Here is a 27,215-nt window from a genome sequence, read left to right as displayed (position 1 = left end):
AACAGCGTCAGTTTGTTGTCTGCTTAGCCGCTGACCGTACGACGAGCAGGCGCATGCTCTTGCGGTTTCCTTGGCATTTCCAGTCTGCTGTCTCTGATGGGCATATTTATAGTATATCTACAGTAGATAATAAACAATGTGTTATTATCCTACTCTTGATAATATATATATAGATATAGATTTATATTAATATTATATATATATTTATATAGAGGTATATAGAATAAAATGTCAGTCTGATGGGCATAATTATATATATATTGTAAAGTATATTTAATATTAAAAATAAATATCGCTCTCTGATGGGCAATATATATATATATATAAAAGTATATATAGTAGATATATTATATTATATATATTTATATATTATAATATTATATTAATATATATTTATATATTATAATATATATATATATATTATATGTATATGTATATTTATGCATATTATGTCTGCCAAATTTTCTTCGGACATTAGCTGAAAAATATATGGTAATTCCGCTAGGCCGTGCTCCGTAACGAACTAGTCAGCATCGCAGAATTTTTAGGGAGTTACACGGACTCCTGCATATGTCAAATCAGGGAGCTAGTCCGACAGTAAATCAGGGAGTATTTGTCTCCGGACTCCCGTTAATTTCGCACCCTGTATATATTTATAGCAATTTATATTCGCTCCACGGCTCATTCATTCGCATTCGGTGAGCATTTGTTGAGCGTTAAGTACTATGTGATTACTCTACAACGGCCAATTTGTAATGTACGCATACACACAGATAGCGCTAGACGTATACTTTGCTTTTCCTTCCCCACTCACACTCGATCACACACCGCTCACGCCAGACATATCTACGAGCGCACACGTTCTACTGTATAGGCCTACAGATGTGATTCTCGTACAGTCCTATTTATATGTCGCGGGTTTAATTGCTTCGATCGATTGTATCGTATGACGTAGGCCGGCTACTGCGTGCAACCACTTTTAGATTGACTTCATTTGTTTCCGGCGTTTTAGAAATATCGAGTTCAATCGATCGAGTTTGTTTTGGCTTGCTGTTCACGTAGCTGTGATTCCCCCACCCCACCCCTTAGCACTCTGCTAATATATCATCGGGCGTCTCTGTTGATTCAGCATAGAACTAAATGTATTATGTATGTATATTAAATGTATGATTTCTGAATGAATTTGTAAGCAGGACTGTAAATTCAGATGTTTCGTAAATAGGAATGCGTGTTCTGTTCGATATCTCTACAGCCAATTGCACTTCACGTTTCAAGGCACACAGGGATTCATCAACCATGCATACATGCTCGCGCGTGCGCGAGTGTACACACATTTCCCACGCCATGTGATTATCAATATTAAATATTTTAGTATCACTAATCAATAGATCATTGCTCATTAATAATTTGCGGTGATATGCTGTCCGATTTTTTACAGGCGGTTCTATATCCAATATGTATGGCCTGCATTTGGCTAGATTCAAGAAGTTTCCCAATGTGAAAACGATGGGCATGCAAGGGTTACCTCAAATGCTCGTTTATACCTCTGATCAGGTAAGCAATCCAATATTCATTTATCATGAAATGCACATCTTCACCATCCTAAAATGCTTTTGTGATCATCGAATCAATATTTTCTAAAAATTAAAGTACTCCAATTTTTTTTCTGCACTTAGTTCTGACGTTTGTATTTGGAACATTTCAAATTTTCTATATTTGTAAGATATTAAGATGTTGCGAGGGTTATTGTCATAATTTACCCTATTATATTATTCATATATAAGATTCATATTGAAATAGAATCGGCTTAAGTACATACAACAAACATCAGCGTTTAGGCCACATAGTGAGTGATTTACATTCCTTATAAATAGCCGCTCTTGTTAACCTTACTAATTCAACTGTTTTGGATAAAAGCAATACCGAGAATGTTGGGATCTTATTCAAATGTTAAAATTTTCATCATCAAGTTACATTTTCTATGCAGTATTCATATTGGAAATGATTAGTAATCCATTAATTGATGTTTATTTTATCTAATTGGGTATTTAACTACTAAGAATATTTCGGTCTTAAAATTTAGTTATTCCAACTTGGTCAAACATCAAACAATCATTCAAAAGACAGCTATTATGGATAAACAAATTTCGAATATTTTTCCTTAAACGTGGTGCGCACTGCGCACGCGCGCACGTTTGTCCCTTGTGTTTTGCACAGATCAGGGGCGGATCCAGGATTTTAGGAAGGAGGGGGTGCAACCTTTGTAAAAAGGCACTGCAAGGGGGGGGGCAAAGCCCTCAAAATTTTGTTTACTCTTTAAATTCATTAATTTCACATATATATGGGTTTTCGGTCCATAAGTAATTTATGTGAGCTTTTGGCGTAGCTGATTGAAATGCGTGCATTTGGCAATATAATGTAACTCATCCAGTGCATCTATACAGGCGACCGTACAGTGGCGCCATGCTGCATGGCGCCGCCACTGTATTGCTAACATCATTTTAAGAAAGGCAGCGGTTAGTTTTGGACCTAGATTTTCCGTTTTGAATTTGAGCATGGTATGGCCCGACTTCTGGGCTCGACCAATATATATATTCTAAGAAAAACAAGGGCTTGATTGGGTCCGACTGAGTGAAATACTTGTCAGATACAGGCCTAGCGGCAAAACATACCGTTTGGCAACTTTTGCAAAAAGGGCACTTTGCGTGGGAAGAGGGAGGGGGCACCTCCTGCACCCCCCCCCCTGGATCCGCCCCTGCAGATCATTGCTCTTTGTTAGCTAAAGATGTCTGACGTTACTTAAGCGAACCCTGCCGGCCCTTAGGTAAAACTATCGATCCATGCAGTGTGAAAGACAGCAATGACATTATTATGGAAAAACCAATAAAAATTAATTGAGTTGCTGTATGAGTTTCGCATGTTTTTTTGTCATAATTCGGCGGCCAAACGTCCATGATTACGAAAACCTGATATCGGAAAATTCTCTTGCTTCAGCTTTGCACTCGCGCACCCATACCACACATTGGTATGATCGAGGCGATATGTTAGGAATAGTTACGCATGCGCTTAAGGTCCGTGACACGCACACGCACACGCACATGCACACGCACACACGCACATACGCACACGCACACGCACACACACATACGCACATACGCACACGCACACACACACGCGCACGCCCGCACACGTACACATACGCTCAAGCACACGCTCACGTACACGCACAGGCGTACGTACGCACACACGCACACACGCACGAACACACACGCGCGCACGCGCACATACACACACATACGCACGCAAACGCGCACGCACACACACAAACTCATGCAAACGCACGCGCGTACGCACACAAGTTTATGAAAGGCCATGTTCTACCAATATTATGTTCTCACCTCCTCACCCCCACTCTCACACACATATTCCGGGCATCACCTTTAATATCAGCCGACATATACCTACATCTATCAAGAAATTTCTAACTAGGTAATCGATAAACCGAACGGAAAGCAAGAAGGAATGCGCGGTGTGACATTGCGCTCGACACCATAATGATTTTGGTCTAGTTGTATTGCTAGCATCAAGAGTAGATAATAACACATACTATCTATGTGTCTATTATCTATGTGTCTATCGTGTGTCTAGCATGTGTTATCTATGTGTCTATAACCTATTATCTATGATAATAACACATACTTGCTAGCATGCATAAAAAATAGCTAGCTGCAGTGAGTCACAGAGACGATCCGCTCTGACAGCAACGAATGCGCGCACGTTATTAATCATGAAATGCGTTCGCGATGAAATTGAAGCCTTAATAAACATTAGGCTAAAGCAAGCAAAGATGACCTGTTTTTACTGGAAGCGGATACAGTGCGTAAGTGCGGCTCATAGGGTCTATGTCCCCCAGGGTACTGCCGGAACGTACCCTGAGTACGGTCCGGTATACCGGAACGTACCCTGGTAACTATCTAATATGGTTAGGGTTAGGGTTAGGGAGTAGGCGTAGGCGACTCCCTAGACTCGTTAGTGGAGTAGGCGAGGTACGGTCCGGCATATTAGATAGTACCAGGGTACGTTCCGGCAGTACCCTGGGGGGGGGGTCATAGACCCTCTCAGCGTAAGTGGGGCCGGCTCGTATTTTGCTCATACGTGCATGTGAGAGATGGACGGTTTTGCAGAAATTGTTCTCCTGCTTTTCTAGTATAACCATAAAATGCCATAAACCTGTTGAAATGTTGGTTTTATAAATCATTGTATAATATAACACATTAAAACTATTCTTAACATGTTATTACTACCTAGTTTATGTTATATTGCGTCAAACTGTGTATTTTATGTACGAATGCGTACCAGGAAGGCACTATGATCGTTACAATAAATAGTAGGTATCTCCGCATGCTAGTGAATTTTACCAGTCGTTAGTATTCTTAAATAGCTGGTCAGACGTGGCACGGCACAAATTTATAAAAATATTTATAAGGCGTTAGCACATACGCAACAAATTAATCCGCCAAACCAATCTAACAATAATTATATGATTTTTAGTCGTCTATGCATCTATCGTACATGTAAAAAGCAGAACAGTACGTCATAATGCAGCATATTGCCACAAACATAGGAAACGTTTTTTTTATGACGCGAAGAATTATAACTGTGAACGGTTGCGGAGGTTCCACAGCTGGAAACAATTTTCCACTTGTGACCATGCTAATGACGTTCCCGTAAACCATCAGAGGTAATTTCGATAGATCGCAATTCCAGTAGTGATGTATGCATAGTGACGTCCTTCCCGTAGCCACCACGGGCGCATATCAATGATAACCTGCTGCTTGCTGCTCCCAGCGTTCCGGTTGGCAAGCAGAAGAAACCTCATCTAATCTAGACATTAACACGCCGCAACACTGACACGTGTATAAAAACAGTGTACGGTAGCTGCGTTATCTTTGTGTATAAATTACTACACGCTATCGCAGATGCGCCCGTAAACGGCGTGCTTTGGACATGAATTTGAAGTAACGCCATCTTGCGCGACATCGGTTACATTATGGAATTGTTTATAGCATTAATTAGAAGATCAGGGGGTCGCTGCTCGGATTATTTCACGTATTAGTAAAGTAAAACAATCCTGTATGCAGGGATTTTCTAATAAGAGAGGAAGGAAAACTAGCGAAAGTTGCAAATAAACAAGAGTAACTTATTTGTAAGGAGTTATTGTTGTAATTGTTAGCAACGAATCTTATTATATGTCCCTGGTAGCTCTGGAAGGAAATCGCATTGTTATTAGCAACCATAGCGATCCTACTAAGCTAAAACAAATTGGGAAATTAGAAAGTCATCTGCTGAATCTGCACATTGGAAGGCAAAATGCACATTTTACTAACAGAAGAAATATATGAATATGCATCATAATATGAAAACCTAATTTCCTAAACTCAGATATTCTTTTATGATTCTGCCGAAAAGGGCGGGCGGGAAGTATAGCTCGAAAAATTGCTTCGTTTCATGCAGGATTGCAGCGTATTCCACTGTGAAATAAAACGATAATTCAAACGTCTGTATATGCCAAAGATTCTATTATTTCCATTGTGGCTGCATGGTTTTCTATCTCTGGCGCTGACGTAGTTGGTCCGTAGATCGCATGTCATTGTGATCATCTATTCGATCGCCCACCCACCCGTTCATTTCACGTCCACTTAAAGGGACAGTAGCCTCTAGGATTTTACTGCATACAACTGCACTTACTGTATAACAAATCGTCTATACCCACATGTATTTGTCACCAGATACTTAATTAATTATTTACACATCAACGCTACGAAATTTGAACGGCGCCATGACACCCGCGACCGTGCTGCCACCCTGAAAAAGTTGCGTATTTGCATTTTTATTTTGCAGGTAAATGACCGAGGGCTAATCACAAAAGTACAATTATATTTATACCTAAATGCTATTTAACCGAACGATATTCATTTTAGGGCAAATTTATCCATATTATAACTGAAACTATATGTCGTATATAAGATATTACAATCCTTTTGCTTTTAAATGAATAAATAAGAAATACCCTCGGTCTGTAGCCCTTGGCTGGAAAGTGGTTTTGCGCAACTTCTCAGATCGTGCGCTTTGAGTGGCGCCACCGTCGTTGTAATCAAACTGTAGTCGTTGGTTTTAAAACATTTGTTAAAAATATTTTTAATGGTGATTGAACCATGAAACTTTTTATGTAGCGCAACTATAACCTAAATTAGCTGAAAATAACCCTAGAACCTAGAGGCTACTGTTCCTTTAATATGTTATAATTTGATAATATTTCGTGAATAATAAACCAGGTAATTGTGCATGTTGTTGATTTTTCCTTGCACCCTGTTCCCTTCGCTGCTATTTCATACTTTTCTGTCAGTTTGCTGCCTCTCTCGTGCTATTCCGTTTCCTATTTCTTTACTCAGTGCTTACGACCACCGCATCTTTTATGATAAACTTGGCCTGCGTGCTTGCGTTATATCATTTTGTTTATATTTACTATTAAATAGTGTTTTGATAACTTTGAATGCAGGTTTATGCAATGCAAGTTATGTTATTTGTCTATTTCAGGGCCATTATTCGTTAATGAAGGGTGCCTCTTTGCTAGGACTTGGCACAAATAACGTCATCAAAATGGCAACAGATGATGTGGGGAGAATGCTTCCAGCCGCGCTTGATCAAGCTATCACTGAAGCTAAGACCAGGGTGAGTACTAACCCAGTCGTGTGTGCATAGGATATCTATAGGTGTGCACTGATGTATGTATGTACCGTGTTGCCTTCTAACGTCAAACAATTTAGGTTGTTATGTCAGGTAGTCAGGAAGTCAGGTGACTAACTATTCGAAGTTATGTAGCGTGGATTAAGTTTGTACATTATGTAGTGTGGTAGAATTATACACTGGAAGTAAAGTTTCAATTCAATCCTATTATATTTTAGCATGCAATGCGTTAGGTATAAATACATTATTTACAGTATTCACTCATATCACAACCTACTATAGCCATGCAGTGCTACATGCAAACGAAATTCACCTAAGTAAAAACTATGCGTGCGAAATTTTATGTTAATTTTCCCTAGGGGTTTACCCTAATGCAATGCAGTCCATATCTTGGTTCTGCATCCTTATGCTAATCCTAATGATTCAAACTTCGCTCTGGTAAAAGGAATGAAGCTGCTGCTACAACTGAGAGCACACGAGAAACCTAATCTTGGTAAACATTGTGCCACTGTCGTGTTGGCATTGAATAATAGTTCTTTGGTGTTGATAAGCGCAGTTGGCTAGTTAGTGTATTTATACCTATATAATCACGATAGTTATTAGAGAAAAAAACACCCGGATCTCAAGTGATATTCAAGCTCAAGTGGTCAGCAGGGATGTGGCACTGGATTTATAAATCCTCTTATGCTTCTCCTAGTGGGTTGTCCACCCATGGGTACACAGCTGGGCACTCAACACAGGTCTGGAAGAAACGGTCTCCCTGGTGCTCCTCATCATTGGGCGCGTAGCTGATGTTGAAGTAGCCACACAGGTTGGGATGGGCGCACAGTGGGGTGCGGCCAGCAAAGTCGCACGTGAACGCCTCAGATCTTCCTACATCAGCAAGCTTGACTGGGTTCTTCATGTACTCGATCAGCTGGCTGTATGTCACGAAGTAGACATCGCGATTTTCCTGGATCTCATCAAGGAACTGCTGGAGAGCCTCCATGTTGTAGTAGCCATTGTTGAGGAACCACCTGGCACGGAGGTTGATGGGGAAGGGAGCCTTGTTGGTCTTGTAATGGCGGTCAAAGTTGGTACGCAGGAGCTGAAGAGCCTCTGCCTTGTCGTTGGGATAATAACAACTGTCAACGTTGGCGCACAGCGTGTCGTTGGTGTCATACCAATCAACGAGGGGAACTTCCCACATTCGAGAGATAGACGAAGTTGGGCATGGAGGGATGGCGCAGCCACCAGTGGACTGGTAATCGAAGGTGTATGGCCACAGGGGAGGATCAATCTTGTCGGTAGGGTAGGAAGAATCCCATGTGAATCCATCATCCTTAATGAGGTTAACAAAGTCGCTTCCCTTGGTCTGCAGGTAAGCAGATCGCACTCCCTTGATGGCGCTGGCTGGGATGCCAGAGAACCTGTTGAACATGGCGCGCTGTCCGGCATACTCAGCAGAGAGTTCGGCATCTGAAGCCTGGGCCCAGTACTCTGATGGCAGCTGCTTACTGTGTAACCATAAAAACATGGTGTAAGAATGTTTTGATCAACATGAATATATGATATAATCACGTAAGTCTTGAATGAGTATTTTGAGATGTTGTTGAAAATCTAAATTTTACATATATACATTACATTAAAACGAAATACTGCCGCAGTCGGAAATATCTAACAGCAAGAAAGCATTACTTACGTGATAGAGAATGAGGCGATCTCATTTCCCTCGGCGTACATCGACTGGACTGCTGCGTAATCAGTGAACTGATGGCTTGTGAAGAAAGTTGCGGTTAACGGGCAACCATTGGGGTTCCTTCGCGGTTCTCTTTGTCTCTGGGCATTCACCTTCTTGAGGATCTACAAGCAGTAATTTTAGGATAAGTTCTACTAGCGAGATAATTGGAAGAACAAGTTAGATTATTGCATTTTACCAAAAGCGTATTAAGAAGGCTCTTCTTAATACGCTCGTGATCTTACTCATACCATCGTAACATATTCCGAGATTTCATTGACATTACCTGCTGGAGAAGATGGTTGTAGTCCTCTACTCTCAGAGCACCATCCCATCCAATCATAACCAGCTGTGGAATCTCATTTGACTGGAGGTTTCCTGGAGCGTCTGGGCTACTGCACTTGCAGTCTGGCAGTCTGCAGGCGTTAGGGTCACAGATCGGAGCACAACCCTCCTCATCCTCTCCACCGGAGTTATTGATTGCAACATTGCACATGTTTCTTGGGTCGTAGCACGCAGCTAGAAAATTTATATTCGGCTATAGATGCAAAATACCGGCACTAGAAACTCGCGGATAAAAATATCTTGCGATTACGATTGAAAACATTCGCAACTAGACACTAAATTTATTGTACCTGGGTCAAGATCTTCTGGAGCGATTTCCACAGGTGCTGGTGTGGGTGGAGCCTCGTATCTGCACTCGTCGTTAACCGCAAAGTACTTGTCGGTGCATCTCTCCAATGCTGGTGTCCAGATGGTGTCACCTGGGCAACGACGGATCTTCGGCCATCCGTGATCGCAGATGTAGAACACCTGGCAATCGGCGGCATCGGTAGAGAAGTTCTTAGGCCGGCCGATCTCAGGTTGGCAGGTCATCCTCTTTGCCTTATCGGTACTCCCGAGTACGCTTTTCCAGCGGACTGGCGCCGGGCTGTTTTATATCATAAAATATGCAACCAATTAGTCATGGTGTTCCGTAACTCTATTGAATTTGATAATATGCGGTATGTAACTTATTAAAAATGATAGTGTGTGTAAAGTTTTAGAATTATAGTTGTGCATTTCAACAATATGGAAAGTGATTTGCGAGTGAGCGGCTCATAGATGCCTCGGCCATATAGCGCGTGGCAACACTAACGAAAGCAATGCTAGCCTGAAAGTTATAAATAATAACTACTTACAGCCATAATACACGAGACGCATAGCGAAGATGAAGGACTCTCAATCGTTGCTACTGTCGGAGGCTGCAATTCAACTGACCGATATCTGTCTCTGAGTATATTCTCGCTTATATACGTGTTTTGCAATTCTACACCAATGAACTTTGGTGGTTTTGTCATATCAGCGCATGAAGAAACCAGAATCCGCGACATCGCTGATGAAGAAAAAGGCTTTGAAGCGCGCCTGGGCGAGCCATTAACTTCGCGCGCGGCATTGCACAATCTAGTCCTCCCTGTTTTGCTTGCATAATTCCATTTTCCGTAGAGCCAGCCGATTTTTTAGTATGGCCGGGTAGCATGTTACTGACAGCTGAATTATAATGGTCGAGCATCAGATAAAAGACTTTGCGTTCACCTTCGATAACAATGCCATAGCTGACGCGTATCTAAGGCTGAGCTCGTTACTGTGCGATATCCCTACTAACGGGTTGTTATGCGTGTATCGTTTTATAGTTACAGAATGAAGATAATGTTTACTTTCAGTTTTAATTTGGCATTGTGAATTGCTTAGCGGGACATTCAGTAAGATTATCGCCAATCAGCTGGTTTTCATTCTGTTTTGCCCTATAAGGCATAGTGAATCGGGGCACCGCCACACACACACACACCCTAGAAGAGTATCGACGTAAGAGCTAAGATTATTTAATCTGATGATTAGTAAACGCCAGTACATTGCGTTCTGCCAGTTATAAGAAAAAGAAAATGCGATAGACATCATTCACATTATAGAAGTGTAATTTGTTCACACCCACAACCCGATGCGGCATCGTGCAGATAGGCTATTGTTGGCGAAGTTTGGAACGAAATGTTCATTCTCGTTGTTATTAAAACGTGTTCACTTCTGTAATTGACGTGCACCAAGCATAACACAAACCCGAAGTCAGAAAACCACATACTAATTCTCGATAACTGACATAAGATTGGCCACCAGCAATAGTTTTCGCAGAAAAAAGCGTTAAGCGGGACCTAGATCTAACATTTGACACAGCCCGCGATGTGAGTTTGAACTTATTTCGGGTTGTATTCAAAAAACACAGATACTCAGTGTTGTGTAATGACCTGTCTAGTATAGGACATTTGTGAAAACAAGCCTAAATTGATAACGGACTTTCATCGTCTTTATTAACTCATGGCTCTGTCACAACCCCTTGACGATTATCCAGCGTCACGTACCTGGCATACGCCTGAAGCTATCATCCAATTTGGCGGATACATAGCCGTATTCCATAAGCGAGTTGGATCGTATACTTAACGTATATAGTAACGACTCAACCAAACCCGCCATAACTTATAAGATAACGTGTAACCAACCTAACGAAGCTAGCGGTTGCCGGCGTTGTCACAACTTATCCTCAATCGATCAGCCTAACTTATGCATAGCGCGCGGTAGCGTATCGCCGACGATCACGTGTCGTAGCCTATAAAAAGGCTGCCGCTCGACGATTCAAATCATAACCGCACTAGACATCGCAGTATCAACATCTCCGTCGCAGTATCAACATGCCAATATCATTTTTATATACCAATTCTCCTAAACGATGCCAATACGCCATGATACGGTAGCTGTAAGTTAGAAACACGTTCAGTAAGTTCTGTGGTCGTCCGGAACACGTCAAATACGTCTACATACGTCCATATGCGTTGCACATAGGTTCAAAGCACGTTACTCATAAGTTAGAAATAAGTTTTTGGTACGCTAGACATTATCTCGACGTATTTCGACTTATGAGTAACTTACAAGTAACGTGTGTGAACGTGTGTCAACGATCGCATAACTTACCTACAACTTATGGCCCGCGTATGCGGGACGTATGGGCATACGCTGGCATACGTCGGAAAATTTTGAACATGCTCAAATTTTTTCGACGACCTCGCCGTACTACGACGTATACCAGCGTGCTTCAGCGTGCTCCTAACTTACTCTTAACTTAACTTATACAAAGCTTACTCATAACTTATTCGACGTACGCCAGCGTATTCACCAATTTTTTTATACGTCCGGCATACGCTGGCTAAATCGTCAAGGTGTAATAACAGGGCCATCACAAACTTCATGATGTTTGAAATATGCGCGCCTGCATAATTTAGGCTTTAGCATGTTTTTTGACCTCGCACAGTTAAAGATACAATCGTCCTGTCGCTGCACTGTTATCGAGGCATCTAAGTCTGTCGGTACTCGTCACGTTAGCCGCTTAGCGGCAATGGTCATCGCGGGATGTGACCAAGGCTTGCACTTTCTTTCTCATTTAGTTCACATGAACCGTTCACATTACACCATCGAACGCGGGTCGCGCATACACGTGGTATTTTGCGGGTCAGCGAACAAATGCGAGATTTGTGATGGAAAGCATTTGATCGCTATGATATCAATAACATTTATACACTATACAAGATTTAACTCGCAGACCTCAATTCATATAGCATAACGCGTTGGCCTATTCCCCGATCACACACGTGAACATTTGCACGTATTAAATAGCGATTTTGCTTGCTGTGAATATCGTTGCATCTAGCGTATATCTCTGTCTGTCTGTCTGCCTGTCGAATTTCTAGTGCTGCGAGCGCGACAATCATTAGCAACACGCAAACGTATCACGCCTGGCAGCCGCGGACTTGTGTTGTCATGTCAGGAATGCAAGTAACATCAACCGTTACTGATGCAAGCCGACATGCTCTGTAAATGCTAATGAGTGTGATCGGGGGACAAGTCGTGCCTGCCGTCGCTCGCCGTGATGCCGTGATGTAGTTATACTAGTATTTTAGTATATTAGTAGTTATATTAGTATATTAGTATATTAGTAGTTATATTAGTATATTAGTATATTAGTAGTTATATTAGTATATTAGTATATTAGTATATTAGTAGTTATATTAGTATATTAGTATGGACTGGCCGCGGCTGTTGTATATCATAATTAATATGCAACAATTAGTCATGGTGTTCGTAACTCTATTGATTGTATAATATGCGGTATTAACTTATAAATGGATAGTGTGTGTATGTTTTAGAATTTATTGTGCATTCAATAGGAAAGTATTTGCGAGTACGGCTGCATTAATCGCTCGCCATATAGCGCTGGCACACTACCAAGCAATGCTACCAAGTTATAAATGAATAACTACTTACCCATATACACGAGAGCGCATAGCGCAATGATGAGGACCTTCATGTTGCTACTTCGGAGGCTGCAATCAGACTGACGATATCCCGAGTATATTCTTCTTATATATGTTTGCAATTCTACAATGAACTTTGGTGGGTTTGCATTATCAGCATGAAAGAAACCATGAATCCGCGACTGATAAGAAAAAGGCTTGAGCGCGCCTTGGGCGAGCATTAACTCGCGCGCGCATGCACAAGTTCTAGTCCGCCCTGTTTGCTTTCATAATTCGCATTTTCCGAGAGCCAGCCGATTTTTTAGTATGCGGTAGCATGTTACTACACTGAGAATTTAATGTCGAGCATCAGATAATAACTTTCGTTCACGCTTCGATAACAATCTATAGCTGACGCGTATCTAGGCTGAGCTCGTTACGGCGAATCCTACTACTGGTTGGTATGCGTGTATCGTTTTATAGGTTACAGAATTGAAAATGTTTACTTTTCATTTTTTATTTGCATTGGTGAATTTGTTAGCGGGACTTCAGTAAGATATCGCCAATAGCTGGTTCTTCTGTTTCCCTATAGCATTATGAAATCGGGGGCACCGCTACGAACTAAATTTAGAAGAGTATCGACGTAGAGCTAATAGATATTTAATATGATGATTAGGAAACTGCAGTACATCTTCTGCAGTTTGAAAAGAAATGTCGAGTAGACATCATTTCACATTATAAAGTGTAATTTGTTCACAAACCGAACGACGGTTCACACCCGATGGTCGGCATCGGTGCAATACATTGTGTGTGCGAAGTTGGAACGAAATGTTCATCTCGGTGTTATTAAAACGTGTTCCACTTCGTTACTTTGACCGTCACAAGCATGGCAACGACAGAAAACCAATTTCAACTAATTTCTCGGATAACTGACATAAGATTTGCCACCCAATATTTCGCGAAAGCGTTAAGCGGGATGCCTAGATCTAACATTGACACACCCGCATGTGAATGTTTGGGACCTTATTTTCGGTTGTATTCAAACACAAGATACTTCAGTGTTGTGTAATGACCTGTCTAGTATACATTTTGAAACAAGCTAAATTGATAACGACTTTCATCGGTCTTTATTAAAAACTCTTCTTTAAAATAATGGCTCTGTCACACCTTGACGATTTATCCAGCGTATGCCGGACGTATCAAAATTTCTCTAAAACGCTGGCATACGCTGAACTATCGATGTTTTTTTTTCAATTTTGGGCGTATACATAGCGTATTCATAACGAGTTGGACGTATACTTAACGTATTAGTAACGTATACAGAACGTTTCGATAACTTATAGATAACTTATACCAACGAATGCTTAGCGGGTTGCCGGCGTTCACAACTTATGCCCAACGATAGTCTAACTTATGCATAGCGCGCGGTAGCGTATCGCCGACGATCACGTGTCGTAGCCTATAAAAAGGCTGCCGCTCGACGATTCAAATCATAACCGCACTAGACATCGCAGTATCAACATCTCCGTCGCAGTATCAACATGCCAATATCATTTTTATATACCAATTCTCCTAAACGATGCCAATACGCCATGATACGGTAGCTGTAAGTTAGAAACACGTTCAGTAAGTTCTGTGGTCGTCCGGAACACGTCAAATACGTCTACATACGTCCATATGCGTTGCACATAGGTTCAAAGCACGTTACTCATAAGTTAGAAATAAGTTTTTGGTACGCTAGACATTATCTCGACGTATTTCGACTTATGAGTAACTTACAAGTAACGTGTGTGAACGTGTGTCAACGATCGCATAACTTACCTACAACTTATGGCCCGCGTATGCTCACACACACACACACACACACACACACACACACACACACACACACACACACACACACGCACACTCGTTGATATAGATATTATTATTGATAGTGATATTGATGGTGTTATATCGCGTGTTAATTTTCATGCATGCTAATACATGAATGTATGTGAGCGTACGTATGTGAAAGTCTGTGTACGTGGGTTCGAAATGTATTTGCAAGGACCTTATATATATAGGCTTCGTTGGCAATATTTTCTGCGCTGATTTCACGGCCATCACCTTGTGTTTCACCAAACGCTCGCCCACTCTGGTAGTGTTCATTTCCTCCAACACGTCAGAGCAAATTAAATACGCGCCAATCGCAACATGGGCATGTGTAATTCCCACGTGCATAATGCATTCACCGTGAAGTACCATAACCCCCAAAATCAGCTATATAAAGGTATCTACTTTCCGCCACGGATAAGCGGACGTACTTGCTGCAATTATTTATTAGTATGTATAGTATTTAATGATTATTTGTTTTTTATTTGTTTGTTTATATATATATATATATACAATTACTAGGTTTCGCCGTGGGCCCCACGGCTGGTGGTGTGCTCTCCACTAACGCTTCCGTTCAACCACACGTATTTCACACATGGCAAACTTCGAACTATTAAAAAGCAAGCACTCAGTATGAAGATCCGTACTAAGACCGACATTAAACAACACATTGATAGTGTGTTAAGTCAAATATAGCTATATAGCTATATAGATATAGTTCAGGTGGCTAATCCACCACGTCTATAACTGCCAGGCCATACAGGGCAGCCATGTGCTATACAGCACCAGAGGCTGTTACCAAATTCTCTTCTCATAACACATTGTCATGTCATACCCTGTCAGTTGTTCCAACCCTCATTTTTACGCCTGCGTTCAAGAAAATATTGTCAGCTGACGACTTAACAAGCACATGCTACAAATGCTAACAAGCAAGCACGTCACCTATGTTAAGCAGAATCCAACAGATGACCTGCAAGTCAGAAATCCGTGCTAGGTGAACGAATAAAGGCCAGCCTGAGCTTACGTTTAAAAAAGGGTTCACACTACCACAGCCAGAAATTATTTTTGTATTTTGTGACATTCATTAAGTAGTGTCTCTGAATGTGTTTATATCGTGACACATAGCCTTAACGGTATTCAGCCATTATAGGTTATCACCTGTTTGCATTTAGTATCGCTATCATTTGCTGGAATGGTCGCTAATTTGGGATATTAAGTATTGATTATTAAGTCTGAATGAATGGACGAGAGGAGAGATTCATAATATGCTACTGTGGAAATGAGCTTTCTCTATTACATTAGGATTACCCTATCCTCAGACATACAGCACATGTTCAACCTCGATATCAGGTTTACGGTATGTCAACAGTAACTTAACGATACACACTCACATCAGTACTATTACAAAGGAAGCAGCTGAATCAACTGTCTGAATATAGAATTATCCTCAGAGTGAGTGATGGTAAATGCCCATGAGCAACGTTTTTTCTTTACTTTGAGTACTCCTTACAGATAGAAGCTTATATATATAGTAGCTATATAGTGCATGTAGAGCGCGAGCATCTCATCGTACGCTTACGCCATCTATAGTATTTTTACAGACGGCGTTGTGTAATTTATGATACGTTCTGATCTGTCCATCGCTCGAGCACCAATATATATATAATATATATATATATATATATATATATATATTTATTTATATATGAAGAGAGAGAGAGAGATATAGATGGTATATATCTATTTTCCCCCTGCCCCGCACGCATCACATTTATTCCTCTGACAACTACTTTCATCCAGATGTGATGATTGGATATAATAAAGCATATCCCTTCTCATGGCATCGGGAATCAGCACTCTTGCTCCCTTCAGGATTAGATCACCAGCAGTGCTGAGCTTATCTGGGTAGTATACGTACGTTGGAACACCCTGAGGGGGTTATTCCGGTTTCTCTGAGTCTGTCCTAGCTATAGCTTTCAAGAGTGCATGCACGTACCTCTTGCAGAGTCTGCAACCTGCAATCGCTTTAGAGTTTGACGTTTGTGGTGACAATCGCATCAAGCAACCTGTTAGCACTCTGTACTTGAACTCGTTTATCGTATGTGTATTGGTGGAGTCATTCCAAACGTACCATCATCATAAATTATCATAATGTAACAGAACGTATAGCTCTTCTTCGATTTGAATTTCGCAAAATAATTTAGCTGTGATATCAAAGCTATAATATACTAGTTTTCGTTGTAATCAGTTTCGTTGTAGTTTTCGTTGTGTTCAGACTGGTAATGTAATGTAGTGCTGTGCCGTGTTGTCCATTGTGTTATGCTGTGTTGTTTTAGGAAGGGTTGAGTTGTGTTGTGTTGTGTTGTGTTGTGTTGTGTTGTGTTGTGTTGTGTGTATGGTATGGTATGGTATGGTATGGTATGGTATGGTATGGTATGGTATGGTATGGTATGGTATGGTATGGTATGGTATGGTATGGTATGGTATATGGTATGGTATGGTATGGTATGGTATGGTATGGTATGGTATGGTATGGTATGGTATGGTATGGTATATGGTATGGTATATGGTATGGTATGGTATGGTATGGTATGGAATGGTATGGAATGGTATGGTATGGTATGGTATGCTCGCGCAGCGAATGGGCTCGTCAAACTGTTACGGTTCAGTTTGCGAGCGATTAGATCGTTAGAGAATCATGCATTGAGTAGACTACTATAATAGGTAGGCGCAACTTTCGCAGAAGCGAACTTTCGCAGAAACAACTTCGCAGTTCTAAGCGAGATCCGCCTGAATCGTTTAGACACTGCAAATACAGACGCCCACGCGTCTGTAAATTTAATTTATTTAAGTTTTTAAGTTTCAGGTTTCGACATGACGTGAGCAAAGAATGTTTCGAGCACAGATCTGCGATGAAGGTTTCTCACGCGCGAACGTTTTATTTCGAAAAATAAACGGCTGGATCAATGTCTCTATAAATGTAGAATTTTTTCCATTTTTGCCTATCATATAGCGGTTCATCTCTTTTTTTGGTTTGCATTTTAAAATAAGTTGGTAGTACAATATTGACGGATGATAATCAATACGGAGCTTTCTGTGTAAAGTGTTATGGATATAAACTGCTCATATTTCAGGCGTGTGTGCGCTTGCTAGCGTACGTGTCCTGTGCTTTGGTCGATGTGCATGTGCTTTCCAGCAAATGTGTGTGCGTGCGTGCATACGTGGGTGAGTATATGTGCGTACGCGTGTCAATGCGCGTGACTGTGCGTGTGAGTGCGCGCGTGTTTAAGAGACAGAGATATCGAGAGAGAAAATATTTGTTTGTGTGTGTGTGCGTGCGCTTGTGCGTGTGCGTGTGCGTGCGTGCATGCATGTGTTCTTCTGTCCGTGTGCGTGCGTGTGTGTGTCTTTATGTGTACGAGTGTCTGTGTGTGTACGCGCGTCTGTGTGTGTGTGTACGCGTGTCTGTATGTGTGTGTGTACGCGTGTCTGTATGTGTGTGTGTGTATGCGTGTCGGTGTGCGCATGTCCATGTCCGAAATACCTTGATCGGATCGATCGTTCATCTTAATCGTGCAGGTGAGGGACACGAATTGACACGCTAGTTTTTTGATACGTGGGAATTTTTCGTAGTGGTGGACGCAGCCGGCTCCCGCTGTGAGTGCTCTACCCTGCCGCTCTGATCTCACACCGCGCATCTCACCGCTAATGGCTCTCATGCAGGAGCCCATGCAAGGCATCACGTATTCAGCTATCGTTTTATAGGTTACGAGGGCCAATGGGGAAAAGTGTTTGCGTCTAATGCCCCGCGTAGGCTGCTTGTGCATACGTCTCAACGCGCATCGTTCAGATCGCGGAGGATTCGTTCTTGCAGGCCTGACTGGCCTACATCGGAGAAGATGCGAGAATGGGGAAAATTGAAAGTTCGCATGCACGGCTGCGGTTGCTTACGATGCGCTCTAGGCGTAACGGAATGTAGCGCTAGGTGTTCCTCCCGATACAAGGCGGTGCGTGTCTGAACTATCGCAGCAGCGCAGCGCAGTGAGCTAACCATTCGAGCACGGTGATCGTGTTTTTCGCGCCATTGCGCTCGGCGCGTGGTAGAGGCCCACGCGCGTTATAAATCCGTATACTGAAAACCTGCGGCTACTCTAGAAGTTGTCGTCGCAACGCCTAGCACCGCATCGGAATGAGATTACACCGAGTCCACCCGTGCGCTCGCTCGCGCTCTGTCATTAACGAATCATCGGCGGGGGAGTGTTTCGTGGAAAGATGAGGCGTTGCCCACGAAAGAAAGTCACGAACGAATGACGCATCGCCGGGTACCTTGAACAGGCTAGGCTCGCTTTTCCGACAGCAGCTGCCTCACGTGTAGCAAACAATTCTGCTGCGCAGACGACTGCAGATTCGCAAATAAGATTACGCAATGCGTGCAACAACTTATCGCGAGCACATATCGTGTACGTACTGAAGCGTAAAGATATTAGCCATAGTACTACTAGCGGGGCCTCAGCCTCGGGGCTTTGTTCGAGCTATTTCTCATAGTAGATTCACGCACGTGCGCATTTTTATTTTTGCACAAACATCTCCGAAGTCGAATTACAATGACGTGCCGACGTTACCTTTATGTACTTAATAATTGGTAGTTACGTAATAATAAGTAATAATAGTAGTATGATTGTTGGTACGGTATCGGCACCAACGCGGGCGTGTGTACAGTTATAGATTTGCGCGGTTCAATATATATAAATAAATAAATAAATATATATATATATATATATATATATATTCCTTATTGATTTTTCTATACATATCCAGCTAATAGATTGGCATAGGCCACGATTCTGTGTTGATATTTTTATATTCTATACGGAGCAAGCTAATAGGCTATCACAGGCCAATAATCCATGCCCATGTTTCTACGCAAAGCTAACTCATAGATTTTCATAGGTCACAATTGTGTGTTAATGTTTCTATGCAAAGCTAACTTTCAAGTTCCACTATTCCATGTTAATGTTTTTCCACGACGCTAGTAAATAGATTGCCGCAGTGCACAAAGATATGTTAATGTTTCTTTACAGAGCTATATAATAGATTGTCACGATGTCGATTGCGTGGTGATGTTTCTATACTGAGCTATTTAATAGATTGTCACGATGTCGATTGCGTGGTGATGTTTCTATACTGAGCTATTTAATAGATTGTCACAGGTCACTCACTATTCTATAAAATCTTTCTCCATGAAGCCAGTAAATAGATTGCCGCAGTGCACAAAGATATGTTAATGTTTCTTTACAGAGCTATATAATAGATTGTCGCAGGTCACTCACTATTCTATAAAATCTTTCTCCATGAAGCTAGTAAATAGATTGCCTCAGTGCGCAAAGATATGTTTAATGTTTTTTCTTTCCAGAGCTATATAATAGATTGTCCACGATGTCGATGCGTGTGATGTTTCTATACTGAGCTATTTAATAGATTGTCACAGGTCACTCACTATTCTATGTTGATCATTTCTCTACAGGTCTAAACATAAAGATTGTCACATGTCACTGTTCTGTGTTGACTCTATATACAAATCTTGGTTACAGATTGCACTAAGCGCTCATTCTAAATGAATGTTTCTATACAGAGCTAACTACTAGATTGGCATAAGACTCTGCTTTGTGTGTGATGTTTCTATACCACGACCTACCTAAAACGAATTCCTCAGACCGCTAATCTGTGTTCATGTTTCTACACATCGCTAGCTATATAAAACGTTTGCACAGGACAATATTCCAGGGTTGATGTTTCTACGCAGCGCTGGCTGAGAGACTTCCGCAGAGAACATCCATGTTGATGTTTCTATGCAGCGAACTATGAACGTGACTTGCGAATAGTCCACGGCTCATTATTTATTGTACGAACTCGTTAGAGTTGTATACCGTGAGTGTGGATCGGACGTATGCACTCAGCATGCTTCTTGATCCTACTGAATGGTGTAAATTTTCTAATGGCTGTGAGAAATAACCAAATTACACGTTCGTGAACATGAGTCAGCGTGATGGCTTTAGCAGAACTAGTTCTCGTGTCGATATGCACGCGATGAGTATGCATTGAATAGCAATATATGCCGCTTGTTAGCCGAATCTGTTTACCACGTTGAAGGTCGTATTCTTTGCTCTACCTTAAATGCAGTTTTCGTGGCATACGTGACTCTAGATATAGTGTGTGTTTTAACCAGTTGTCATTCAAGTTAATAAAATAGTGCACCAAGACGTCTCGATGCAGTAAACATACGCGTGTGTGTAATCTGCAAACATGCTCCAACAAGAAAGTTCTCATTTCGAATTAAAGAAGCAGTTCTATGTTTTTTCATCGAATTATTAATAAAAAATTTATTTACAGCAGATTGATCACATTCCATATAAGATCACACAGTATAAGCTTGAGGAAGAGCTTCTTTGAAGCGTATGACTAACTGCTATTCTCAAGATTGTAGTAGTAGTGTTGACACTACGCAGGATTGGATGCTGATTGATATATATATTCTTTGCAGGAATACACTATCTGTCTGATAAGAACCAGGTTCGTGTCCTCTAGGTAAGAAAAAATGTCCAAAATATATTACAGGCCGCTAATGCTCGCACACAACTCACATATATTAAGAAGAACACTAAGCGTAATGATGTTTACCACGTTGAGCTAAAGGTAAAAGAGCAATGCAAGTATTCCTAATATCAAGGACTTCACAATTGCAAATCAACAACGATGTGTTAAAAACATGTTATCATGACCCCAAATTATGGAAGGCGTAATTTGATTTATGCTTCTCCTAGTGGGTTGTCCAGCCCATTGGGTATACCGCTGCGAATTCAGCAACAGGTCTGGAAAGAAACGGTCTCCCTGGTGCTCCTCGTCATTGGCGGCGTAGGCTGATGTTGAAGTAGCCACACACAGGTTGGGATGGGCGCACCCAGTGGGGTGCGGTTAGCAAAGTCGCACTTGAACCGCATCAGATCTTCCTACATCAGAAGCTTGACTGGATTCTTCATGTACTCGATCAGCTGGCTGTAGTCACGAATAGACATCGCGATTTTCTTGGGATCTCATCAAGAACTGCTGGAGAGCCTCCATTTGTAGTAAGCCATTGTTGAGTGACCTCTGGCAGCGGAGGGTTGATGGGGAGGAGCCTTGTTGGTCTGTTAATGGCGCTTCACAAAGTTGGTACTGCAAGAGCTCAAGAGCCTCGTGCCCTTGTCGGTGGGATAATTACGCAACTGTCAACGCTTGGCGCACAGGCGTGTCGTTGGTATACGAACAGTCAACAACGGGGGAACCTCGCCACAATTCCACGAGCATGGAGGTAAGTTGGGCATGGAGGGATGGCGCAGCCACGCAGTGGATGCGTACATCGAAGTGTATAGCCACAGGGAGGATTTAATCTTTGTCGGTTGGTCAGAAGAATCCCATGTGAATCCATCATCCTTATATGCAGCGTTAACGAATCGCTTCCTGTGGTTGCAGTAAGCAAATCGCACTGCCCTTGATGGCACTGGCGCGGGATTGCCAGAGAATCCTCGTTTGAACATGGCGCGCTGTCCGGCATCTCAGTCAGAGAGTTCGCATACTGAAGTCGCTGCGGCCATACTCTGATGGCAGCTGCTTACTGTGTAACCATTAAAAACATGGGTGTAAGAATAACGTTTTGTTGTATAACGTTGTGAAATATATAATAAAGTAATACATTCAATACGTATTTAGTATTTAACATAATTGGTGGACTCTAGCACATTTGACAGCATTACTTACGTGATAGAGAATGAGGCGATCTCATTTCCCTCGGCGTACATCGACTGGACTGCTGCGTAATCAGTGAACTGATGGCTTGTGAAGAAAGTTGCGGTTAGCGGGCAACCATTGGGATTCGTTCGTGGCTCTCTCCTTCTCTGGGCATTTATCTTCTTCAAAATCTAAAATGAAAAATGCTAATAGATTAAGCAAAAAATGCTCAGTTGACGTGAAAATTTTTGGTGTTTATGTGCATAATACAGCCATGTCCTATCTACTTCTACCCGTGCTTACCTGCTGGAGAAGATGGTTGTAGTCCTCCACTCTCAGGGCACCATCCCAGCCAATCATAACCAGCTGTGGGATCTCACTAGGGAGCAGGTTTCCTGGAGCCTCGGGGCCACTGCACTTGCAACCTGGCAGTCTGCAGGTGTTAGGGTCACAGATCGGAGCACAGCCCTCCTCATCCTCTCCATTGTTGCAATCAATAACTCCGTTGCACATGTTTCTTGGGTCGTAGCACGCAGCTAGAAAATGTGAATTCGGCTATGGGTTACGAAACACCCCTATCTAGCGCTAGAATTTTGCAGATAAATTTTTCTTGCGATTACGATTGAAAACATTTGTAACTAGAGCACTCGGAGAGCGCAGACCTCCGCCATGGCAGCTGAATTCTCTCACTGCAAAAAATTTAATTAATTAATTAAATGATTTGATGACCACCAAAATGTAATCAATTCTAAGTTAGCCCATTTCTGACCTATCCCGAAAATTTTATGACAATCCGTCCATAACCTTTTTAGTTAGACTGTACACAAAGAACGGTGTTACAAACCCACAAACGCACAAACCCACAAACGAACAAACACACAAACGAACAAACACACGCCGGTGAAAACATAACCTCCTGCCAACCCCTTGGCGGAGGTAACTATAAGCACCATATTGTTTGTACCTGGGTCAATATTCTCTGGAGCAGGTGCTGGAGTGGGTGGAGCCTCGTATCTGCACTCGTCGTTAACCGCAAAGTACTTGTCGGTGCATCTCTCCAATGCTGGTGTCCAGATGGTGTCACCTGGGCACCACTCATACCAAACACAACAACACAACACAACACACACACACAACAAACACACACAACACCACTCACCTCCTAAACACACAGCATAACACAATGACACACGGCACAGCATACTTACATACGTCTGAACACAAGCGAAACTCAACGAAAACGTGATTACAACGAAAACTAGTTATTATGCTTTGATATCACAGCTAAATTATTTGCGAAATTCAAAATCGAAGAGAGCTACGACGTTCTGTTACATTGCTTGATAAGTGTTTGATGATGGTACGTTTTGGATGACTCCACCAATACACTACGCATAGACGAGTTCAAGTACAAGGTGCTAACAGGTTGCTTGATGCGATTGTCACCACAAACGTCAAACTCTAAGCGATGAGGGTTGCCAGACTCTGCAAGAGCGTACGTGCCACTCTTGAAGCTATAGCGAGGACAGATCAGCAGAACCGGATTAACCTCAGGGTGTTCCACTTTATTACGTATACTACAAGATAGCTCGCCATGCTGGTGTCTATCCTGAAGGGCAAGGTGCTGAGTCCGCATCAGGAGACAGGGATATGCTTTTTATATCCAATCTCACATCTGGATGCACGTAGTTGTTCAGAGGAATAAATGTGATGCGTGCGGAGGCAGGGAAATAGATCTATACATCTTATATTCTCTCTCTCTCTTCATAAATTAAATAAATATAATTATTATTATATAATATATTATATTATATTGGTTGCTCGAGCGATGACAGATCGAACGTATCTAAATTACCCAACGCGTCTGTAAAATACATTAGATGGCCGGTAGCGTACATGAGATGCTCGCCGCTCTACATGCCATATTAGCTACTATCTATTAAGCCTTCTATCTGTATAGGTACTCAAGTAAAGAAAAACGTTGCCTCAATTGGGCAGTTTACCGATCACTCCACTTCTGAGGTAAGTCTTATTCAGACAGTTGATCAGCTGCTTCTTGTATAGTACTGATGTGAGTGTGTATGTTAGTTACTGTTGACAGACCGTAAAACTGATATCGAGGTTGAACATGCTGCTGTAATGTCTGCAGGATAGGGTAATCTATGTATAGAGAAAGCTCGATTTCCACAAAAAAAAAAAAAAAAAAAAAACTAGCTATTATGAATCTCTCCTCTCGTCATTCATTTTCGACTTATATAATCAATACTTAATATCCCAATTAGCGACCATTCCAGCAAATGATAGCGATACTAAATGCAACAGGTGTACCTCTAATGGCAATACCGTTAAGGCTTATGTGTCACTGATATAACACATTCAGATACAATACTTAATGGATGGGTCCAAAATACAAAAATATTTCTGACTAGCTCGGCTAGTGTGAACCCTTTTTTAACGTAAGCCTCGCGCTGGCCTTTATCGTTCTAGCACGGATTTCTGACTTGCAGGTCACTGTTGGATTCTGCATTAAACATAGGTGGAGTGGCTTGCGTGTTAGCTTTGTAGCATGTGCTTGTTAAGTTCTCAGCTGACAATATTTTCTTGACCGCAGGCGTAAAAATGCAGGTTGACAACTGACAGGGTATGACATGACAATGTGTTATGAGAAGGATTGGTAACAGCCTCTGGTGCTGTATAGCACATGGCTCCTGTATGCTGGCCAGTTAAGACGTGGTATGGATTAGCCACCTGATTATTCTATATAGCCTTATAGCTATATTTGATTAACACACTCATCAATGTCGTTGTTTAATGCGTCTTAGCTACGCGATCTTCATTAGCTGGTGCTTGCTTTTTAATAGTTCGAAGTTGGCATGTGTGAATACGTGTGGGTTGAACGGAAAGCGTTAGTGGAGAGCACACCCAGCGTGGGGCCCACGGCCGAACCTAGTATTTGTATATATATATTATATTAACAAACAAATAAAACAATAAATCTTAAATACTATATACTATAAATAATTGCAGCAGTACGTCGCTTATCGTGGCGGAAAGTAGATACCTTTTGATATTGAGCTTGATTTTGCGGGGTTATGTACTTCACGGTGAATGCATTATGCACGTGGGAATTAACGATGCCATGTTGCGATTGGCGCGTATTAATTTGCTCTGACGTGGTGAGGAATTGACACTACCAGACAGTGGCGAGCGTTTGGTGAAACACAAGGTGCATGGCCGTGAATCAGCCGCAGAAAATAGTGCAAGGAGCCTATATATATTAAGGTACCTTGCAAATACATTTCGAACCCACGTCACAGACTTTCACTAGTCGCTCACATACATTCATGCTATTAGCATGCATGAAATTAACACGCGATTATAACACCATCATTCACTATCAATATAATATCTATATCAACGAGTCGTGCGTTGTGTGTGTTGGTGTGTGTGCTGTGGTCTGTGGTGTGTGTGTTGTTGTGTGGTGTTGTGTGCGTGCGTGCGTGCCGCAGTCGCGCGTGTGCCGTGGTCAGCTTCATCTTACCATAAAGTTGTACTGTTTGCACACTGATCTAATTATATTTAATCGTAATTTTCTACGAAGCTAGCAATGCCATCTGATAATAACATCATTGTGATTCATATATCCCGCGTTATCGCGCCCTCTTACTCGCCGCTAACCGCCTGAGGTGAATAGCCTGCATTATTTATTGACAATACCTACTAACTTAGTTAAGAGTTAGGTGCGCTGTCGCTACATACCAGCACGACATTACATTACCAGTCTGGACATTACTGTACAACCAAACTAGTATATAGCTTTGATATCACAGCTAAATTATTTTGCGAAATTAAAATCGAAGAGAGCTATACGTTCTGTTACTATTGATATTTATGTTGATGCCCGTCGGTTTGGAATGACTCCCCATACACTACGATAACGCAGTTCAAGTACAGAGTGCGTAACAGGTTGCTTGATGAGCATTGTCACACAACGTTCAACTCTAAGCGATTTGCAGATTGCAGACTCTGGCAGAGGTTACGTGATGCTCTTGAAAGTTATAGCTAGGACAGACTTTCAGGAACCGGAATAACCCCCTCGGGTGTTCCAACGTGCGTATTACTACCAGATAGCTCAGCACTGCTGTTAGCATCTAATTCCTGAAAGGAGCCCAAGAGTGCTGTTCCGATGCCAGTGAGAAGCGGATATGCCTTTATTATATCCAATCATCCATCTGGATGAAACTAGTTGTCGATGAATAAATGTGTTCGTGCGGGCAAGGGGAAAATAGATATACCATCTATATTATATATCTCGCTCTCTGCTTTTCATACTATATATATATTTATATTATTATATATATATATATATATATTGCGCGCTCGCAGCGTGCGCACAGATCAGACGTATCATAAATTTGGCACAACGCGTCCGTAAAATATATAGATGGCGTAGCGTACGAGGAGATGCTCGCGCTCTACAGGCCCACTAATAGCTACTATATATATAAGCTACTATCTGTAGGGAGTCCTCAAGTAAGAAAAAACGTTGCTATGGCCCATTTACATCACTCACTCTAGGATAATTGCTATATTCAGACGCTGAATCAGCCTGCCTTCCTTTGTATGAGTATGATGTGAGTGTGTTATCGTTTAAGTTACTGTTGACATACCGTAACCTGATATCGAGGGTTGAAATGTGCTGGCATGTCTGAGGATATGGGTAATCCTAATGTCTAATAGAGAAGCTCTATTTCCACGCAGCGATATTATGAATCCTCCTCTCGTCAGTCTTCAGA

The 27,215-nt window shown here is 41.8% G+C and overlaps 2 protein-coding genes and 1 long non-coding RNA gene across 3 annotated transcripts in view; 2 read left to right on the top strand and 1 right to left on the bottom strand.

The window, feature by feature from the left end:
- The window catches only part of LOC106820898 (cysteine sulfinic acid decarboxylase-like), a 64,416-nt gene that overhangs the window by 2,399 nt on the left and 34,802 nt on the right, over positions 1-27,215 (top strand). The window contains exons 5-6 of the mRNA XM_014825498.1: positions 1,439-1,554; positions 6,598-6,732. Of these exons, the coding sequence (XP_014680984.1) occupies positions 1,439-1,554; positions 6,598-6,732 (251 nt within the window). The remainder of the gene's footprint in view (positions 1-1,438; positions 1,555-6,597; positions 6,733-27,215) is intronic.
- Positions 6,939-27,215, bottom strand: part of LOC106820930 — a 35,828-nt gene continuing 15,551 nt past the window's right edge. Inside the window, exons 4-7 of the mRNA XM_014825538.1 lie at positions 22,874-22,955; positions 8,751-8,901; positions 8,429-8,589; positions 6,939-8,243 (exon numbers count right to left, since the gene is read on the bottom strand). Of these exons, the coding sequence (XP_014681024.1) occupies positions 7,430-8,243; positions 8,429-8,589; positions 8,751-8,901; positions 22,874-22,955 (1,208 nt within the window). The 3' untranslated portion in view covers positions 6,939-7,429. The remainder of the gene's footprint in view (positions 8,244-8,428; positions 8,590-8,750; positions 8,902-22,873; positions 22,956-27,215) is intronic.
- Positions 12,812-20,322, top strand: LOC106820969. The gene is made up of 3 exons (XR_001395674.1): positions 12,812-12,896; positions 15,333-15,335; positions 20,312-20,322. It is a non-coding gene; the product is annotated as an uncharacterized LOC106820969 (long non-coding RNA).

This window comes from Priapulus caudatus, unplaced genomic scaffold (assembly GCF_000485595.1).
Source record: "Priapulus caudatus unplaced genomic scaffold, Priapulus_caudatus-5.0.1 Scaffold3, whole genome shotgun sequence".
NCBI lineage: Eukaryota > Metazoa > Priapulida > Priapulimorpha > Priapulimorphida > Priapulidae > Priapulus > Priapulus caudatus.
This window is presented reverse-complemented; position numbering and strand designations above follow the sequence as displayed.